Source organism: Pristis pectinata, chromosome 35, assembly GCF_009764475.1.
Source record: "Pristis pectinata isolate sPriPec2 chromosome 35, sPriPec2.1.pri, whole genome shotgun sequence".
Lineage (NCBI taxonomy): Eukaryota > Metazoa > Chordata > Chondrichthyes > Rhinopristiformes > Pristidae > Pristis > Pristis pectinata.
The window spans coordinates 15,708,006-15,727,919 of record NC_067439.1 but is presented as its reverse complement, the minus strand read 5'-3'; the positions used below and the strand labels follow the sequence as shown (position 1 = coordinate 15,727,919).

At 50.8% G+C, this 19,914-nt stretch overlaps 1 protein-coding gene across 1 annotated transcript in view; it reads right to left on the bottom strand.

Annotated features, from left to right (window-relative positions):
* Positions 1-19,914, bottom strand: part of LOC127586267 (uncharacterized) — a 65,740-nt gene that overhangs the window by 23,915 nt on the left and 21,911 nt on the right. The window contains exons 3-6 of the mRNA XM_052044073.1: positions 17,900-17,996; positions 7,747-8,003; positions 6,082-6,245; positions 3,348-3,482 (exon numbers count right to left, since the gene is read on the bottom strand). Of these exons, the coding sequence (XP_051900033.1) occupies positions 3,348-3,482; positions 6,082-6,245; positions 7,747-8,003; positions 17,900-17,996 (653 nt within the window). The remainder of the gene's footprint in view (positions 1-3,347; positions 3,483-6,081; positions 6,246-7,746; positions 8,004-17,899; positions 17,997-19,914) is intronic.

Genomic DNA, 19,914 nt, shown 5'->3' with positions numbered 1-19,914 from the left:
ATTTAAGTAGGCAAGGCGTAGCAGGATACAGACCTAGTGCAGGCAGGCGGGGATCAGTGTAGGTGGGTTGGCATGGACATGGTGGGCTGAAGGGCCTGTTTCTGTGCTGTATGGACGCAACTGCAGCTCCCTCCTAGTGATCAGATTCAGAATCTCACCTTGTGAGCCAGAAATGTGAAGGAGGTGCTGCCGTGTACCTCTGCACTCCCCTTACAGACAGTTCCATTCACAAGAGGCGTCATTGTTTGCAATGAGTTACTTCCTGAGATGTACTGAGAGGAAAAGCTAAACTGGTTGGACTAAACTCATTGGATGTTGGAAAAGTGAGGGGTGGCCTTACTGAAACAGGCCGGGCTCAGAGGGTAGTTGACAGGGTAGGTGACGGGAGGATGTGTCCTGTGTCGGGGAATCCAAAGGACGTAGCTTCAGAATATGGGGTCACCCTTTGTGATGGCGAGGGGGAGCATTTCCTTCTCTCCAAGAACCACGAACCCTTTTGAAGTTTCTGCTTCTGGCAGCCACGGAGGCCGAGTCACCAAACAGATCCAGGACGGAGATACTTGGACCATTGAGGTTGCAGGGATCGGGCAGGAACATGGAACTGAGCCCAAGATCAGACCAGCCATTGTCTTATTGAAAAGGGGGAGGGGTGGATGGGGGGGGGGGGGGGGGCAGGGGTAACAGGCTCAAGGAACTGAATGGCCCACTCCTGCTTCAATAACTTGAGATCCAAACAGCTATAGCCACCTTTATAGAGAAAGAAACAGGACACCATTTGGCCCATCACGTCCATGCTGGTCAAAATGTTCTTTTGTTGAATCTCATCTGAGTTATTATCTTATGGCCAGCAAGTTACAGCTCGCTAGATGCCCACCTGAGTACTTACACACAGGGTGTGTTTCTGCCTCCATCTCCCCTCAAGTTGAGGGTGTCGCGCCTCCCCTCAGGCCAAGGGCTCCTGTGCCTCCTTCACTCATCCAGTGAAGTCCTCATCTCTCAGCTCCCCTCTACCAATGACCTCGAAGTTCTGGCATCCCCCTCCTCACCCAGTTACTGAGCTCACTGATAAGTGAAACAGATCCTGTTTACCCAGTCTAGGCCTTTCAGAATTTTACCTACCTCAGTTAAATGCCCCTTCAGTCCCTGTCTCACCCCAGCCAGGACAGTCCCTCCAGACAACCATCAGCTCCAGCCACCTCAACGCCATGATAAGTGACCGTGACCAGGGCCAAATGAGGGGAGTGTTCTGGGTGTCCGTGTCTCTGGGACGAAGAAGAGCTTTCTCACCTCTTGCACCAGACACCCGTTTTACCACCGGGATGTTATGTTGCAGTTGTACAAGACCTTAGTGAGACCGCATCTGGAGTACTGCATACAGTTTTGGTCGCCCTGTTATAGGAAGGACGTCATTAAGCTGGAAAGAGGGCAAAGAGGATTTATGATGATGTTGCCAGGACTTGAGGGCCTGAGCTATAAGGAGAGGTTGGACAGGCTAGGATGTTATTCCTTAGAGTGTAGGAGACTGAGGGGCGACCTTATAGAGCTGTGTAAAATCACGAGGGGCATAGATAGGGTGAATGCACAGTCCTTTCTCCCCCCAGAGAAAGGAAACAAAAAACGAGAGGGCATAGGTTTAAAAGGGATCTGAAGGGCAACTTCTTCGCGCAGAGGGTGGTGCATACATGGAACCAGCTGCCGGGGAAGTGGTTGAGGCAGGTAAAATAACGACATTTAAGTGATATTTAAGTGTTATGTAAGTATTGGATAGGAAAGGTTTAGTGGGATTTTGGCCAAATGGGATGAGCTTAGACGGGCACCTTGGTTGGCGAGTTGGGTCAAAGGACTTGTTTCTGTGCTGTGTGACTATATGGCTCTATTGGGTCTCCTTGTCCTGGACTCCCCCACCACCCCGTCCAATCCTTCAGCTCTGAGGCAGGAACATCCCCACTAACAATTTCCTGGATGCAACGTAACATGAGGTTCTCCACTTTTGCAGATGGCCATCCAAAGAGGTGTAACCTACAGGCCAAGATCTGGGAGGTGAGATTACCCCACGGCGCAATTGGACCAGCAGGGAAGTGAGGGGCCAAAGAGCCTCCTTCTATAAAGATGGTAATCGCTGCATGGATCTTGAGAAATTGAAGGAGTAGGCCATTCGGCCCCTTGAGCCTGCTTCCCTTTTCAACAAGACGATGGCTGGTCCGACGTCAGGACCACTCCATTTCCCTATCTGGTCCCCACAACACTCAAAGGAGCAGAACATTGTCCAAGAAGAGTGATTCTGCAGAATGCTGCTGGACAGGGGCATCCGGGACCCTTGTACACGAAACACAAAGTTAGCACACAGATGCAGCGAGTTATGAAGAAGGGAAACAGAATGTGGGCTTTAATTGCAAAGGAAATGAGTATAAAAGTCAGGATGTCTTGGTGTAACTTTTCAGGTTGTGGGTCAGACCGCACCCAGAGGAGTGCGGACAGCTCTGAGCTCCTTATTTAAGGAGGGTGTACTTGTCTTGGTTCAAAGATTCACCAGCTTGATTCCTGGGATAAAGGAGTTGGGCCGGCGCTCATTGGAGCTTAAAATGGCAGATGCCGAGAGGGCAGTGGGGGCGGAGAGAAGGGAAGGGGAATCTAGAAATAGGGGGCATAATTCCCAAATAAGGGATCGCCTATTGATGAGCAGGAATTCCTTCGCTCAGAACCTTTGGAAATCTGTATCCCAGAAATCCATGGAGATGGGTCCCAGGGTGGAAACATCAAATACCAGAGGGCAGAGCTTTAAGGTGAGAGGGGGAAGGTGTAAAGGAGATTTACAAGCAAGTTTTTTTTGTATTAACACAGAGAGTCGTGGGTGCCTGGAACACACTGCCGGGGAGGCGGTGGAAGCAGATACAACAGCAACATTTAAGAGGCATTTAGATGGGGACGTGAACAGGCAGGGGTGGAGGGATACGGACCATGTGCAGGCAGAGGGGATTAGTGTTGGATTGGCATCATGGTTGGCACAGACATGGTGGGCCGAAGGGCCTATTCCTGTACAGTCAGTCACTGAATACACTCGAGGGTGGCAGAGGTTTGGTTTAATCGGGAATGAAGGATTGTAGGACACGGGCAGGAGTTGAGGCCATGATCTCATTGGTGGATCAGGCTCGAGGGCGGCCTCCTCCCGATCTCATTTCTCAGCCAAAGGCCGGCCTGGTCCCAAGTGGTGGGGAGTAACTGTCATGGCGACACCTTAGAATCAAAAACCACCTTTGACCTCTCGTGGAGACACCCGACTCCTTGCGACAACGTGGAAGTGGCGACCGTCCACCTGCCGATACTGACCGACGAGCTCTGACACTGACCTCCGACACTATGCCACAGCCGCTTCCTCTGCTTCACCAAGAGCCTCTGTCCGCCCGGATCACCAGAGGTCACGGAACCAGCTTCCGTATCCAGGAGGATGGGGAGCTTGTCCAAAACAAATGGCGGGAGGTGACCTAAATGGCAGGAGAACGGGAGGGATGAGAAATAAATGCACAGCACGGGAACTGATCCCACACACGGCACCGGGGACCGGTACCGCACACGGCACCAGGGATGCGCCCCCCCACACGGCACTGGGAACCGGTTATCTACACCAGGAATGACACTGCACATCTTCAGTAGTCCCACACGCTTTACTACACGTGTTTGACAGGACAGATGGACCTTTCCTTGCACAGCTCGCCCACAAACGGGTACGACTGGCTAACTCACTGTGTCACACCACAACACAGAGCAGATTCTTGGGCTCGGGTCTCTCAATTGGGCTGTGAACCCATAACCCTGTGACGGTGTAGTGAGGCAGGAGCAAAATGGTCCACAGCAACACCACCTGGAATCTAACTGAGCCCAGAAAATGACCTGATGTGAACACAGGTTCCAGATGCCAGTGCTGAAGATCAGCAGTGCAGCACACGTTATTGTACGTTAACAAAAATTGCTAGTGCACTGACGCAAATCCCACTCCCAACATCCACTACACCAGCACAGTTAAACACTGCCTGTGATCACCCACTACACCAGCACACAGGTAAACACTGCCTGTGATCACCCACCACACCAGCACACAGTTAAACACTGCCTGTGATCACCCACTACACCAGCACACAGGTAAACACTGCCTGTGATCACCCACCACACCAGCACACAGTTAAACACTGCCTGTGATCACCCACTACACCAGCACACAGGTAAACACTGCCTGTGATCACCCACCACACCAGCACACAGTTAAACACTGCCTGTGATCACCCACTACACCAGCACACAGGTAAACACTGCCTGTGATCACCCACCACACCAGCACACAGTTAAACACTGCCTGTGATCACCCACTACACTAGCACATAGGTAAATGACGCCTGTGGTCACTGACCTAAACCAGCACACAGATAAACTACACCTCCACGTTAACCCATTCGTTCTTGTTCTCCAACCCCACGGTGACTTGGCCCTCTGTTTTCAGCCCCGGAACTCTTACACATCGCGGAATGTAATGGTTCCATCACCACCCTGCCTACAGCTACCTGTGAGTTCTCTCTCCAAGGCTCTCAAGCTTCCTCTCCCTCTCATTCCTTCAAACTTCCTTCCTTGCCCGAGCTTTACACGCCCCCTGGCAGCTGAGTGTCAATGTTGCCTGGTGCTAATGCTCCTGTGAAACCCCCAGGGATATCTCTGCCAAGCTCAGTGTAACTGGAAGCCAGCATTTACCTGCCACCAGTTCAGCAGCTGGGGAAGGGTCTACAATTCAAAAACCACCGAGTAGAAAGAAAAGTGACCATTGCTCCCCAGCTCAGAGCCTCCCTGTAAGATTAAAGACATTGACTGATGGATAAATGGCACTGAAGCAAGGACTCTAACCCAGAGGGTTGCAGGCTGCTCTCCGAAACATTCAGAGCAAAAGCTGAAACACAATCAGCAGATCTGAAGACCGCTCCCTGTGAGCACTGTGCCCGGCACTGATCGACAGCACCAGCGAGTGCACTTTATCCCTCAGAACTGCTCCGGCACTTCTGATGCATGTTTCCCAGAAAGCCCAGCTGACACACACAAGGGGGTCGCCCCCAATCATCGACGCTGAATGAGGTTTGTACGAGGGCAGTGAGGTCTTTACCCCCGAGACCGATAGCGCACTGGTTAGGTTAAACTCACTCATTATGATAAAGGAAGCCATTTAGATCCGAGGAGTAAGTTCCTCCCCACACAGAGGGTGGTGGGTATATGGAAAGAGCTGCCAGAGGAGACAGATACAGGGACAGGAAAGGTGTGGAGTGATACGGGCTTCATCCAGGCAAAAGGGATTAGTGTAGGTGGGCATCGTGGTCGGCACAGACAAGATGGGCTGAAGGGCCTGTTCACGAGCTGTGTGATTTTCTGATTCAGCCCATTGGGACCATGTCACTCCCAACAGCCCCATCTCCCCTCATTTCCCTTTAGCCTATTTTCTCTCGTACGCCCATCTACTTCCTGTTTTGATTTTTTTTGCCGTGAAGTGTTAATTCACAGCGCCAATCAAGCTTCCAGCATGTCTTTGGGACATAATAGTTGATCTTGAAATGAGTTCTGGTGAGTTCAAAATCAAGGAATTAAATAATTATATTTGTTTAAAAAAAAAATGGTGCTCGTGATGCAACCCGTCTCGTTCATGAATGCTCTTTAGTGAAGGAGATGCCCCACTGTTATCTAATCTTGCTTCATGTCACCCCAGCTGAACCAATGGGATTGGCTCTCAGCCGTCCTCTGAAAGCCATCACGTTCAGGAACAATTGGAGGACAGTGTTGGTGCGATCAAAACCTGCAGATACTGGGAAGTCTGAGGTAAAACCAGAAAATGCTGGAAACACTCAGCAGCTCAGGCAGTAATTGTGGCGTAGGACAGGGAGTTAACCTGTTGGTTCAAAGACCTTTCATCAGAACACATCGAGGGCAATTGTATACTTAAAAAAAAACCTCCCCAAGCAGAAAGATATCAGGAATATTACTTCAGGCAGAAACATGCCAAGAGCTGAGATTCACTGCTCTGGTTTTATTGAAGACCACACGGACCAGACTCACCAATGCTCTGAGCTTGGGTGATGAGAGTCTCTGCAGCTTGGGTGAGCAATGGCAGCACCTCTGCTACGTTTCCTGCCAGTTTGCCATTCGCATCAAAGAGCTGGAAGAGGTTTGGAGTGAAGACCACCGCGAGATTACGGACTCCCATCTTATTCTTTTCTGACCTAAGTTAAAGAGCCCGGACAGCAGTAATCAGTAACTGTTACAGATCAGTGATGCAACAAGTCCATATGAAGGTTTCCTCTCTCAGCGTGCATCCCAACAAACACAGACACACTGAGAACAGGACACATGTGGAGCAAGACAGACGTGTAGAGACTGCATTACACACACACACTCACACACAGAAACATGGAAACACATATGGACAAACATGCAAACAGTCACAGGAACAGACACAGACAAATCCTGTATAACATTTAAGGATTGGGCAGGCACGGTAGCGTAGCGGTTAGTGAAACGCTATTACAGTGCCCGTGACCCCGGTGCAATTCCAGCCACTGGCTGTAAGGAGTTTGTATGTTCTCCCCATGTCTGTGTGGGTTTCCTCCGGGTGCTCCGGTTTCCTCCCATATTCCAAAGACGTTGTGGGCACGCTACGTTGGTGCCGGAAGCGTGGCGACACTTGCGGGCTGCCCCCAGAACACTCTCCGCAAAAGATGCATTTCACTGTGTCTTTCGACATACATGTGACTAATAAAGGTATCTTTTCTTAGAAATTCTAGGTCTTCATATTTTCTTACAACATAGGAAGAGGCCATTTGGACCATCCAGTCCATGCCAGCTCATTAAGCAATCCCATCCCCATTCTCTCTTACAACCCACCCTGATTCTCCACCACCTACCTACACCAGAGGTAGGTTACAACGGCCATTTAACATACCTGCATGTCTTTGGAATGTGGGAGGAAACCAGAGCACCCGGGGGAGACCCACATAAATCACAGGGAGAACGTGCAAACTCCACATGCAGCTCCTGAGGTCAGGATCGAACCCGGGTCGTAGGAGCTGTGGCATTGACTCCACTTGCTGCTGAGCTGTAACTCACCTATTTCCTCTCCGACCTTCTGGAGCCAGTTACAGCTCCTCCAGCCCCAGTGTCCGTCCACACCTGCCCCTCTCTCCCTCATTCTCTCTCGATACTGAATCTCCCTCCCTTCCCCCCCCCCACCCATCTTTCACACACAGTGGAAGTACTCGGCAAAGTCACGGAACAGTCACACTGTCCATCTGCTTCTCTCTCCACGGATGCTGCCTGACCCACTGAGCATCTTCAACATTTGCCGTGGCTAATTCAGATTTTCCAGCATCTAAAGTATTGCAGGATCGGACCTGTGAACACTCCGACAGAGCGGTGGGACATTTCCAGCAATCTCAGGAGACGCTGGAGCTCTCCTTGTGATTGGTCAGCACCGAGCATTTAATCAAGTCACTGGATTGGAACTTGAACCCACAGCTTTGACTCAGACCAACTAGGCGACCCACTCACCTGCAGCAGACACCATTTGCAGGGAATTTTCTTCTAGCCCAGTAGGCACCTGCGTGCCCACTGCTACCCGACCTTATCCTTGGCGGCAGGGATTCCTCAGCCTAGGCCCCCCTCGTGCACCCACTCCGGTGCGGCACTGCCTGCCTCCCAAGCCCAGTTTGCCGAGTGGTCCCCTACCTGCCCGCAACCGTCTGGAGGAAGGAGAGGAAATACTTCATGGTGGTCACATTGGGCCTGGGCATCAGGCAGGTCAAGAGAAGGGTGACTGCACTCCGCTCGTCCTCTGTCTGCAGTCGCTGGGCCTGGCAGAGTGGGCCGTGGAATCCGGCGGGAACGATGGGCTCCGGCAGCTCCCGGAAGAACTGCTTCAACAGGCCGGCAACGTCGGAGGTGGAAGAGAGCTCGAGGGAGCAGTCTCCTTGCTGCAGCTTAGCCTAGGGAGAGAAAAGGTCCCGACAGGATTACAGTCGAGGGGTCACTCCGGCTCAGAAATTAATTTGAAAATAATTCCAACACTCCTCTTTAAAAAAAAGCTAAAATACACAGACACACGTCTGAAGAGGTTTGCTTAGACCAACAAGGAGCCAAAGGGAATAACAAGTTAGGAACATGAGGTAAATACTGGGGGGGGGAGAAAGGAGCAGGCGGTCACCCAGAGAGGATGAGGCAGATTAGAGTGGGAGGAGCCACACTCGAAGCCTGGGTAATGGCATGAAGCAAAATATAAAACTGAAGTTGCTGGAAACACTCAGCAGGTCAGGCAGCATCTGTAGAGAGTTAATGTTTCTGACGCCAGGCCCTGTGTTGCTCTCTCCACAGACGCTGCCTGACCTGGTGAGTGTTTCCAGCATTTTCCGTTTTGATTTCAGATTTCCGGCAGCTGCAACATCCTGGTTTTCACTTCCGGGCTTGAACCAGTTGGGCCAAGTGTTCGTACTGCAAACCTTCAGCCGAGACGATGAGCACGCTGCCGGGAGACATGCTGTGAACGCAGTGGTGTGCAGGGAGCCTCTGCACATTCTGAATGCTGGCAGAAGTCCGCAGCACACTCCCCAGAGCATCGGCCCTCCAGCACCTGTCCTGGACACCTTCTGACCCAAAGGGCCCATCTGCCCATCTGAACTGTGCGGTTGGGCTTGTAATATGGTGTATGGTCATGATGGGGGGGTCTGTGAAGGGTTAGGTAGTGGAGGGAGGAGTCAAAGTCAAGTTTATTGTCATATGCACTAGTACATGTGTACACAGGTGTAATGAAAAACTTACTTGCAGCAGCATCACAGGCACAGAGCATCAGATAAGCAGCATTCACAAGAAAAACATAAATTAAAGAAATTATGCACAATTTTTACAATGTAGAATCAGGTTTATTATCACTGACATTTGTCGTGAAATTTGTTTTTTGGCAGCTGTACAGTGCAAGACATGAAATTACAAAAATAAGTAAATAGCACAAAAGAGGAATAACGAGGCAGTGTTCATGGGTTCATGGACCGTTCAGAAATCTGATGGCGGAGGGAAAGAAACTGTTCCTGAAACATTGAGTGTGGGTCTTCAGGCTCCTGTACCTCCTCCCTGATGGTAGCCACATGAAGAGGGCATGTCCCAGGTGGTGAGGGTCCTTAGTGATGGATGCCACGTTCTTGAGGCATCGCCTCGTGAAGGTGTCCTCGATGGTGGAGAGGGTTGTGCCCGTGATGGAGCCTCTTTCGATCCTGCACATTGGAGCTTCCATACCAGGCGGTGATGCAACCAGTCAGAATGCTCTCCACCATACATCTGCAGAAATTTACAAGAGTTGTTGGTGACATACCAAATCTCCTCAAACTTCTAATGAAGAACCACTCGCGTGCCTTCTTTGTGATTGCATCAATTAAAACAGAATTAGAACCAAAAGAAAAACCAAAGTCCATTGTGGTGCACTACACCTCAAAGCCTATACTGAGGTGGTGATTAGGGTTGTGCCGGTTGGTTCAAGAACTGAATGGTTGAAGGGAAGTAGCTGTTCTGAACCTGGTGGTGTGGGACTTCAGGCTTCTGTATCTCCTGCCCAATGGTAGCTGCGAAAAGGTGGCACGGCCCCAATGGTGGGGATCTTTGATGATGGATGTTGCCTTCTTGAGGCAGCACCTCCTGTGGATACTACCGATGGTGGGGAGGGATGTGCCCGTGATGTATTGGGCTGATTCTACTACTCTCTGCAGCTTTTCACGTTCCTGTGCATTTGAATTGCTGTACCAGACCATGATGCAACCAGTCAGGATACTTTCAGCAGTACACCTGCAGAAGTTTATTAGAGTGTTTGGTGACAAGCCGAACCACCTTAACCTTCAAAGAAAGTAAAAGACACTGGCACGCCTTCCTTGTGGTTGCATCTACGGACTGCCGAGAGTCACGTTTTACCCCAGTGGGTCCCACCACTGTCAGTGCTGCGACAATGCAGCCACCAGCGCTGCACCTTCACGGGTAGAACGTTCAGCCCAGGTGACGGCTCACTCACATCCCTGTGCACCGGTCACACACTGAGACAACACCAAGTCTCGTGGAACTCGTCCTGTACCATGTCGCTTTACGAACGTCCAAATTAGGAGCAGGAGGCCACTCGGCACCTCCAGGCTACTCTGCCAGTCCATGAGATCCGACTGTTACCTCAGCTCCACACTCCTGTCTCCCTGACAACCTGTCACCCCTCGATTACTGAGAATCTATCTACCTCTGTTTCCACCGGTCCCAAGGACTCCCCACACTCCCAACTAATTTGCCTCACCTCTGTCCTAAGTACAAGATGCCCGACATTCAAGGACCCTAGCTCTCCCACAACAGGAAACGTCCTGTATACAACAATGTCCGGTGTTCAACGGACAGTGTAGTGGCGGTAACAATTGCTTGGCTGCAGTGCCACCACATCAGAATTCATTCTCACTGAGGTTTGGCCGCCCCTACAGGTGTGGCTGTGCCTGGGGTGTTCCACTCATCCATCATCTGCTGCCCAGGAGACGATGGGAATCTGTGGAATTCGTTGCTACAGAGGGCCGTGGAGGCCAAGTCAGTGGGTGCGGTTACGTGATTGTAAACGTGTCCTTGGGCATTTTGCCTCATCCGTGGCTTTAAACCCTTTTGGGGCTTTGTCCCCACAACATAACCTCCCCCCTGCCCCAGCTTCACCCCCAGTTCATCACCTCCACCAGCTACAGTCATCTTGCCGCGTCCGGAGGAATTCACTGACGTCCTTCCTCAGCCTCACCTGGCCAGACCTTCAGCAGCCCTGCCCAACATCCTTCTCGTACAAGGAAACAGGCCCCTCGGCCCACCATATCCATGCTGGGCCATCACCTACCTCTCGATTCTAATCACACTTCCCAGAACTCAGCCGGTGGCCTTCTGTACCTTGGCATTTCAATTGCTCAACTAACCACATTACTTGTGAGAGGACCTGCCTCCAGCAGCCCTTCAGCAGTGCCGTCCACATTCCAGCCACTCTCTCCGGTGGAAAATCCTCTTCCACAAATTACCTGCAAATGTCCCACCCCTCACCTCCAACCTCTGCCCTCCGGTGATAGATACCTCTGCCACAGGGGAAACTCTCTCGCCATCCACCTTATCCATATGTTGTCATCCACCTCTGGCAGGCTCCACCACCCCCCCCCCCACCCCAGGCCCAGCCTATCCAAGCTCCCCTCATAACAGAAACATTGCATGCCCAGCAACGTCTCTGGTGCATCTCCTCTGCCCCTTCCCCAGTGCGACCACATTCATGACACCATAAGACATAGGAGCAGAATTAGGCCATTCAGCCCATCGTCTGCTCCACCATTTGACCTTGGCTCATTTTATTTCCACCCCCGTTCTCCCCCTAATGCTTAACACGTTTACAATCACATAAACACACCCGATGACTTGGCCTCCACAGCCCATCCGTGGCAACGAATCCCACAGGTTCACCACCCTCTGGCTGAAGAAATTCCTCCTCATCTCAGTTCTAAAGGGACGTCCCTTTATATATTCCTTCCTACACAGCATCTTGCTGAGAGTTCCGGGAGAAAGCAGAGACTGGGAGAATTGCTCAGAAGTGGACAGGGTCTCGTCATACGTCAGTGTGTCCTCAGCCAAACCAATGGATGAGCCACGGAAGTGTTCTAGTTACTCCTGCACACTGCAGCACTAAATCACTTTGAAAATGAGCCCATCAATCTGATGGCTTCACCAATAACTTATCACCATGGCAACCTTGGCCTCAACCCATCAGGGGTTATTCCCTTTGTCCTATCCATTCCTTCCCCATCCTCCCTGCAAATTAAAATTAACTTGTTTTCCCAGTTCTGACAAAGGGTCTTGGACCCGAAACATTGACTGTTTCTCCTTCCAAAGCTGGCTGATCTGTTGAATGTTTCCAGCATTTTCTGCTTTTAATCAATGTTATGTTGCTCTGTGACTAAACGGACTCGGTTAGGTCAATGTGGCAACTTCTCCTTGGGACTCGGGCACTTTCTCAACGCATTTGTGCAAATCCCGTGCCGTGTCAGGTTACGACATCACTTCCTTCCCCTTCCGTACTCTGGGCTCTTAATAACAACCCCCTCTCCTGCTTCCCCTTATCTCCTCTGCAAAGTGGAGACTTCAGCTTTGAAGTTGAATGGGGATGTGGCAGAGAGGAAGGGAAGCCACGTGCTCAGTGTGGACACTGCAGTCTCTGGAACTTCAGATTACAGCTGCAGGTACAGGCTACCACCATCAACCCACTGCAGGGACACACCGACTCTGGCCCCTGGCCCACATCTGGGTTACAGCAACTCCTGGCATGATTCAAGACACAAGAGACTACAGATGTTGCAATCTGCAGCGAAAAACAAACTGCTGGAGGAACTTAGTGGGTCAGGCAGCATCTGTGAAGGGAAATGGACAGTCCACATTTTGGGTCGAGACCCTTCATCCGGACCTGAAACGTCAACAGTACATGGGCCATCTTCACATCCCTACAATTTACAATCCCATGGAATGATTTCTTCTCAACTCTGAAGGAGTTAATTCTACCAGAGAATCTTTTGACAATCCCATCCAACACCATAACTGTCTAGGTTTACAAACAAGGTATCTGACCCCACTTACACTGAAAACACACCAAGGCCCCATCGTGGACCTTCAATCCCAGGTGGGTACATCAGTACAGAGCATCTTGGCAGATTCCCTCCTCCAAAAAGCTGCCTGGGCCGTGGGTGGGCACAGCCAAACATCGAGACAGATTGTTGATCAAACAGGCCCCATGGAACGACAGCAGGACGATGGAACCTAGAACAACTACAGCACAGTTCAGGCCCTTCGGCCCACAAAGCTGTGCCGAACATGTCCCTACCCTAGAAATTACTAGGCTTAGTAATTTCTTAGATGGAGTTGGATACATTTCAGCCACGATCCAAAGGAACGGCAGAACAGGCTGAATGGCCTCTCCCTGGCCCTACGTACAAGGAATCACCTGATTTACAAGCTTTGCAACGTCACCATTCAGCAACAGAGCTGCCTTCTACCCCTCGTCTCCCCTCCCCACCACTCCTTACACCTTCAGAATTCTCACCCACGTTTCAGGAGAACCTCGGGATGTCACCGGGTCAACAGCTCCCTTTCCTTACAGGAGACAAATTTCCCACACAGACCACATCCAAACATGACGTTAAGCTGGTAACGGCGAATAGCACTGAGCTTGTGTTCATTCACTGCATATTGCAGAACATCCAGTGTACAATCATCAATGCAGGAATTTGGCTGTTGTAACCTGTTGTTTTATTGGTTATTCCCTGTTTGGGACATGGGCCAGCACTCATCGCCCATCACTGTCTGCCTTCAGAAGGTGGGGGAAGAGTCATCTTTTTGAACTGCTGCAGTCCTTCTGGTGAAGGTGTTCCCATAGTCCTGTAGGGGAGGGAGTTCCAGGATTTGGGCCCAGCGACAGTGAAGGAACGTCGATATATTCCCACGTGGGGATGGTGTAGGACTTGGAGGGGAACCTGCCGAGGGCAGTGTTCCCATGTACTTGCGGTCTTGTCCTTTTTGGTGGAAGATGTCACAGGTGTGACAGGTGTTGTTGGTGCAGCCTGGGGGGGTGGTGAGTGCGCGCACTTTGTAAACGGTGCGCACTGCGGTTATGGTCCACTGCTGGTGCTGGGACTGAAGGTTGAAGGTGGTGAATTGGGGGGGTGGGAATTAAGTCGGGAGGGAGGGTTTATCCTGGACGACGTCGAGCTTTTTTGAATATTGCTGAGGCTGCACTTGCCCAGGTCAGTGGGAGATTCCACGTTGACTTGTGCTCTGTCGATAGTGGAAGTGCTGTGTCAGGAGATGAGTCACTCGCCACAGGATCCGCAGCGTCAGACCTGCTCCTGAGGCCACGCTGCCCACAGGGCCAAACGAGGAGATCCACTGCTGTTACACAGGGCTGAAGTGCAACTTCCCAGTGCCGGCTGAGAGGAGGCTGAGCACCATTCCTCAGAAGCCATGGGGTGGCGCTCTCCTACAATGCACCTCATCCCACCACGAGTCCCACCACTCTCCGGTTCAACTTGTCCCAATTCCGCAGGTTTTCTCCCAGGCTCTGGAATAACAGAACTTTAATACAACTGTTGCTGGGACATTTACCCCGCTCTACCCCCTCACTGTTATAGTCACCTGTAGCTCAGCGATCTCTGCACCTCAGCCCGAGGACTGGAAGTTCAGCTCCCCCTCCAGAACCACTTCCTCTGACAGCACCAATGGTGGGGGGTGGGGGGGGAGGTGGGGGGGCTGCACCGTTTGAGGCATCACCGCTCAGGCCATCTGTCCTCTCATGTGGGGGTAAAATTCTCCTCGTCAATGCTCACCTCCACCAAGTCCTTGCTGACCATCAACCATCCACACAGATCCCATTTTACTCTCCCTACACTCTCATCAACTACCTCGAGATTCTACCCCTCACCCACATGCTGGGGGCAATTTCCAGTGGCCAATTAACCCGCACATCTTTGGGATGTGGGAGGAAGCCGGAGCACCCGGGGGAAACCCACCCGGTCACGGGGAGAACGTGCAGACTCCACACAGACAGCACCGGCCGTCGGGATTGAACCCGGGTCTCTGGAGTTCTGAGCCAAGCAGCTCTACCCGCCACACCACCGTGCCACCCAGCACGGAGTTGTACAGCCCACCGTGTCCATGTCAACCCACCTATCCCTTTACACCTTGCCTACTTAAGTGTCTGTCTAAATGTGATGCCTGCAGCTGATTCCACCTCCAACCCCGCCAGTGAGTTCCACTCAGCCCTCGGATGCCCTTTAAACTCCTTCCTCTCAGCCTAAACCCATCCCCTCTTGTTTCTGATACCTCTTCTGTGGGGAGAAAGATAGATAGGTCAGAACCTATCTCATAATTTTATAAACTTCTATCAGATCACACCTCAGTCTCCTTCGCTCCAGGGAAAACGAGCCCAGACTGTCCAATCTCTCCCCGTAACTGAAGTCCTCCGACCCAGGCAACACCCTGGTGAATCTGCTCTGCATCCTCCCCAACACAATCGCATCCTTTCTGTCGTGTGATGACCAGAACTGCACACAGTGCTCCATGCGTGGCCTGATCAGTTTTGTCAAGTTGCAACGTAACGTCCCAGCTTTCATATGCTAATAGAATGGGAACATGCCCTTTGACCCACTGAGGTCCCTCTGACCATCAAGCGCTCAATCCTGCATTAATTTCATTTCATTCTCCCCACAGTCCCATCAACTCCCCCCGATTCTACCCCTCACCTACACACCAGGGGCTCTCTACAGCAGTCAATTATATTACCAATCCACATGTCTTTAGGCTGTGGGAGGAAACCGGAGCACCCAGGGGAAACCCACGCGGTCACAGGGAGAACGTGCAAACTCCACACAGACAGCACCCGAGGTTTGTAACACACTTGGGTGGTGAAGCTTTAAGGCAGCAGCACTACCCGCTGCACCGCCCAACCAATCACCGGTTAATAACCAGATCATCCAACAGCCATCACATTGCTGCCTGTGGAAGCTCGCTACGCACAGGAAAGGTTTCTCCACTGCTGGCGTTATACCGGTGACCTCATCGCAAACCTTTCTTGGCTGAGAAGCACTTTCTGAAGCTGGGCAAGGTGCTATATAAATGCAACACTGCAGTAACCAAAAGTGGGCTTTTCATTTGCAAGGGAAGCCAGGTCCACTTTACGCCAGGTCCACTTTACCACAGGTCAAGGGTCAAGAGATCCAAACGTCATCCATTTGGAGCAGGTTTCAAACCACAACCTTCCTTCTTTTTGTTGGAATGCAACAAGCAGATGTCCTGAAAGTAATACGGCAAAGCACTTCTCAGAATGAGCTGACGGCTAATGGAAAACAAAGTCTGGTTCTCAGGCTTAGGGAAGCACATTGCATTGTTCCTGCCTTCGGGACAGTGGTTTGTTATCATGACTATGAGATTAGAGCTGGATTCAAGGATGGAGCCACCGTGTCCCCGGTCTACACTGAACAATGACACATGTACTTGCACACTCACAGTGTTTCTGTGACGGACGTGAAGAGGCGAGGGCCGAAAGTGGCTCTAACTGGGTCAAGTGGGCGTTCAGCAAATTAATCAGAGCACTTCAATTCAACATGATGCCACATTGCATACTGCCTTTTCTAAGCAGCCTTTGTCCAATCTCCTTCCCACCATCCTGGTGAGAACTGTTAATGACCTTCATTAAGCTACTGTGCAGGGAACCGTGTCATTGGTAAAATGGTGGCCATTAGCAGAAGCTCTACCCTGATATTGTCTTCAATCACTTTATTTCACGCAGACAAAAGCCCTCTGAGATTCTCGCTGCACTCACAACCCTGCGCTCTCAGCATGATCACTCCCCGCAGCAGAAACCCTCGTGGACAAGTATCAACTACAGTTCAGTGCAAACCCAGCCTTGCTTTCACAGACAGAAGAGGCAGCAGAGAAATGGGCCACTTGGTCCGACTGGATAGGACTGGTATTTGTCAGCTCTAAACATAACCATACAAGGTCTATTCAACCAGAGCTGGATGCCTGTGAACAGCTTTGGGCTCTGCACCCCCGTATGCCACACAGCAAAAGCCAACAATTTTCAAAACAATATTTGTTCCCAGGATGCAGAATTTGTAGGCAATTGTTGTCCATCCCTAACTGCCCCTTTACCGAGGGGATAATTAAGAGTCAACCACATTGGAGGGTCTGGAGTCACATACACCCCAGATTGGGCAAGAACAAGAGATTTCCTTCATTAAAGGGACTTCAGGAAGCCAGATGGGTTTCAGGGAGACAGTTTCTTTTTTTTAATTCCATGATAACAGTTTCTGCCGGTTAGCAAGTTCAGGGTTTGGGGGCATTGAGGAGTGAAGCTGGAGGCAGGCACGCTAGTGTAGCGGTTAGCGTAACACTATTACAGTGCCAGTGACCTGTGTTCAATTCCGGCAGCCGTCTGTAAGGAGTTTGTGTGTTTTCCCCGTGTCCGCGTGGGTTTCCCCTAGGTGCTCTGGTTTCCTCCCACATCCCAAAGACGTAGGGGTTAGGAAGTTGTGGGCATGCTACATTGGCGCCGGAAGCATGGCGACACTTGTGGGCTGCCCCCAGAACACTCCACCCAAAAGATGCATTTCACTGTGTGTTTCGATGTACATGTGACTAATAAAGATACCTTTATCTTAAATCTTAAAAACTTACACACCCAACTGGAAGCAACAAATTAAAACTCTCCTAGAAATTCCAAGGCTCAGAAAAAAAACTACCAGCTCTCTTTAGCAAGTATAGAGGCAACACTTGCATGCTTACACACCCACACTGAATTCCACCCATAGCCAGCATCTGTCTCTGAAAATATGACCTCCGGTGCTAGCTGTGTGGAGTTTGCACGCTCTCCTTGTGACCGCGTAGGTTTCCCGAGTGCTCCAATGGTAAGGTGTGTTGGTTGGTGTGTTAATTGTCCATGTAAATTATTCCTAATGTGCAGTTGGGCACCAGGAGAACGGGAAACAGTGGGATGGTGGGGGCAGAGAAAGAGTTGTCGTGCATGTCGGAGAGTGCACTCAGGTGTGGTCCAAACGGGGTTAGTCCAGCTCCACGTACCCCGCCCAGTACATAAAACGGCCAGCTTTCCTGCAGCCTCCTTGATAACCTTCTGTCCACCTGCACCATCTCAATGACTGGGGCACATGGATCTGCACAGAGTCTCTGTACCTGCCACACCATGCACATGGCAGTGCTCGGACTTCGGAGAGTCCCTCGCCAGGCTCTCCCCTCCCGCTCTTCAGCTGGGGAACTCGAATCTGCGCATTGTGCAAGAAGCCCCGTGACATACCTTCAGATTCTTCATCCGAAACGCCGAGCCAGATTTGCGGAAGATGCCCTCAGTCTCAATGTACTGACTCAGAAAGCTGCACGCCTCCATCAGGAACCTGCGGGTAAAATGGAGCAACTGGCGTCAAAGACAAAGCTCGAGCGCAAAACACAGTTTGTGCAATAAAGAATTGACAAGAAATGCCACCTGATCGTGTCCATCAGAAAACAAACTCAAAGATCGTCAAGCTGGGTCAAGACTTACTGAAAGCTGCAGGCACGGTGAGCACAGGGCGGCAGAGAGCTCCCGGAACCGACGTGTGCCGCAATCATCTGAACTTTTTCAAAAATAAACCTGGATTTCCATATGATTTATCCATTAAAAACCACAGAAAGTTAAGGATAAATAATAGTGTAGTTACTTTTATCAATTAGGTTAAGGCAATGCCAGACAATTTCACTGGCCCAGAACTTCAACGATTTAATCCGTGATGATAAACTCTTCGGTGATAACATTTTGTTTTGGAAATCACAAATACTTTTCAGAAATGTTATTTCCTTTTTCTTTTTTGTTCTCAGTCCAAACACCTTTCCCTCACTTTACTTCTTTCTATACTTGAATTGACTGTAATTTATGCTGCTCCTTACCCTTGTGTCTTGTTAAGAGGAGGTACACTGTTGACTGTGCATTCAGCAGGTCCCTGGAGTACTCTTGCCCTCCCCACGATGACCTTCGTGAGCAGAGGCAGGACAATGCCCAACGGATGGTTGGACATGACTGAGCCCAGCTCTTACATGTAAGTGCTTCACCCTTTTATGTATCGGTCATAGGCAGTCCCTGGGGACCGAGGATGACGTGCGTCCTGTTCTGTGGCTAACTATGCCAATGTGGAAACAGTAGACTCTTCCCATGGATGGCCAGGGAGGCTGAGGGAGGGGGACGTACGAGTAGTTTGCGAGGCGACGTGCTCCTTTTGCCGCTTAGGCTAGACCTCTGTGTGCTCCTGATATACCACCTCAAGGTTCTAAAAACGACCCCAAACACTCCTCCATTACTTTAAGGGATTACAGGCCAGAGACTCCCCGGAGTCAGTGGGGATGCTGCGGGCACATCCTTGAATCTTTCCGTGACCCCCGGTGACCTCCTCCCACAACACGCACGGTCACGAGAGGAACCTGGGAGTGAAGTGAAGCAGCAGCCACGTGTTGGGGCCGAGGTCCAGGGGAAACACCAGCCAACGTAGAGTCATAGAGTTATATAGCATGGAAACTGGCCCTTCGGCCCAACTGGTCCATTCTGACCAGGATGCCCCATCCAATCTAGTCCCATTTGCTAGCGTTTGGCTCCTTAGACACTCACCAACTTTTATCGATGCACCATAGAAAGCATCCTATCTGGATGCATCACGGCTTGGTACAGCAACTGCTCTGCCCAGGACCGCAAAAAACTGCAGAGAGTTGTGGACACAGCCCAGCGCATCACAGAAACCAGCCTCCCCTCCTTGGACTCTGTCTATACCTCTCGCTGCCTTGGTGAAGCAGCCAGCATAATCAAAGACCCCACCGACCCTGGTCATTCTCTCCTCTTCCATCCGGTAGAAGATACAGGAGCCTGAGGACACGTACCACCAGGCTCAAGGACAGCTTCTACTGCACTGTGATAAGACTATTGAACAGTTCCCTTATACTACGAGATGGACTCTGACCTCACGATCTACCTTGTTGTGACATTGCACCTTATTGCACAGCACTTTCTCTGTAGCTGTGACACTTTACTCTGTACTGTTATTGTTTTTACCTGTACTACATCAATGCACTTTGTACTAACTCAATGTAACTGCTCTGTGTAATGAATTGACCTGTACGATCAGTATGAAAGACAAGTTTTTCACTGTACCTCAGTACAATTGACAATAATAAACCAAGACCATAACCCTCCCAATCCATGTACCTGTTCAACTGTCGAGTATAAAAGTTGTTATTGTACCTGCCTCAACCACTTCCTCTGGCAGCTCAGTCCACGTACACACCATCTTT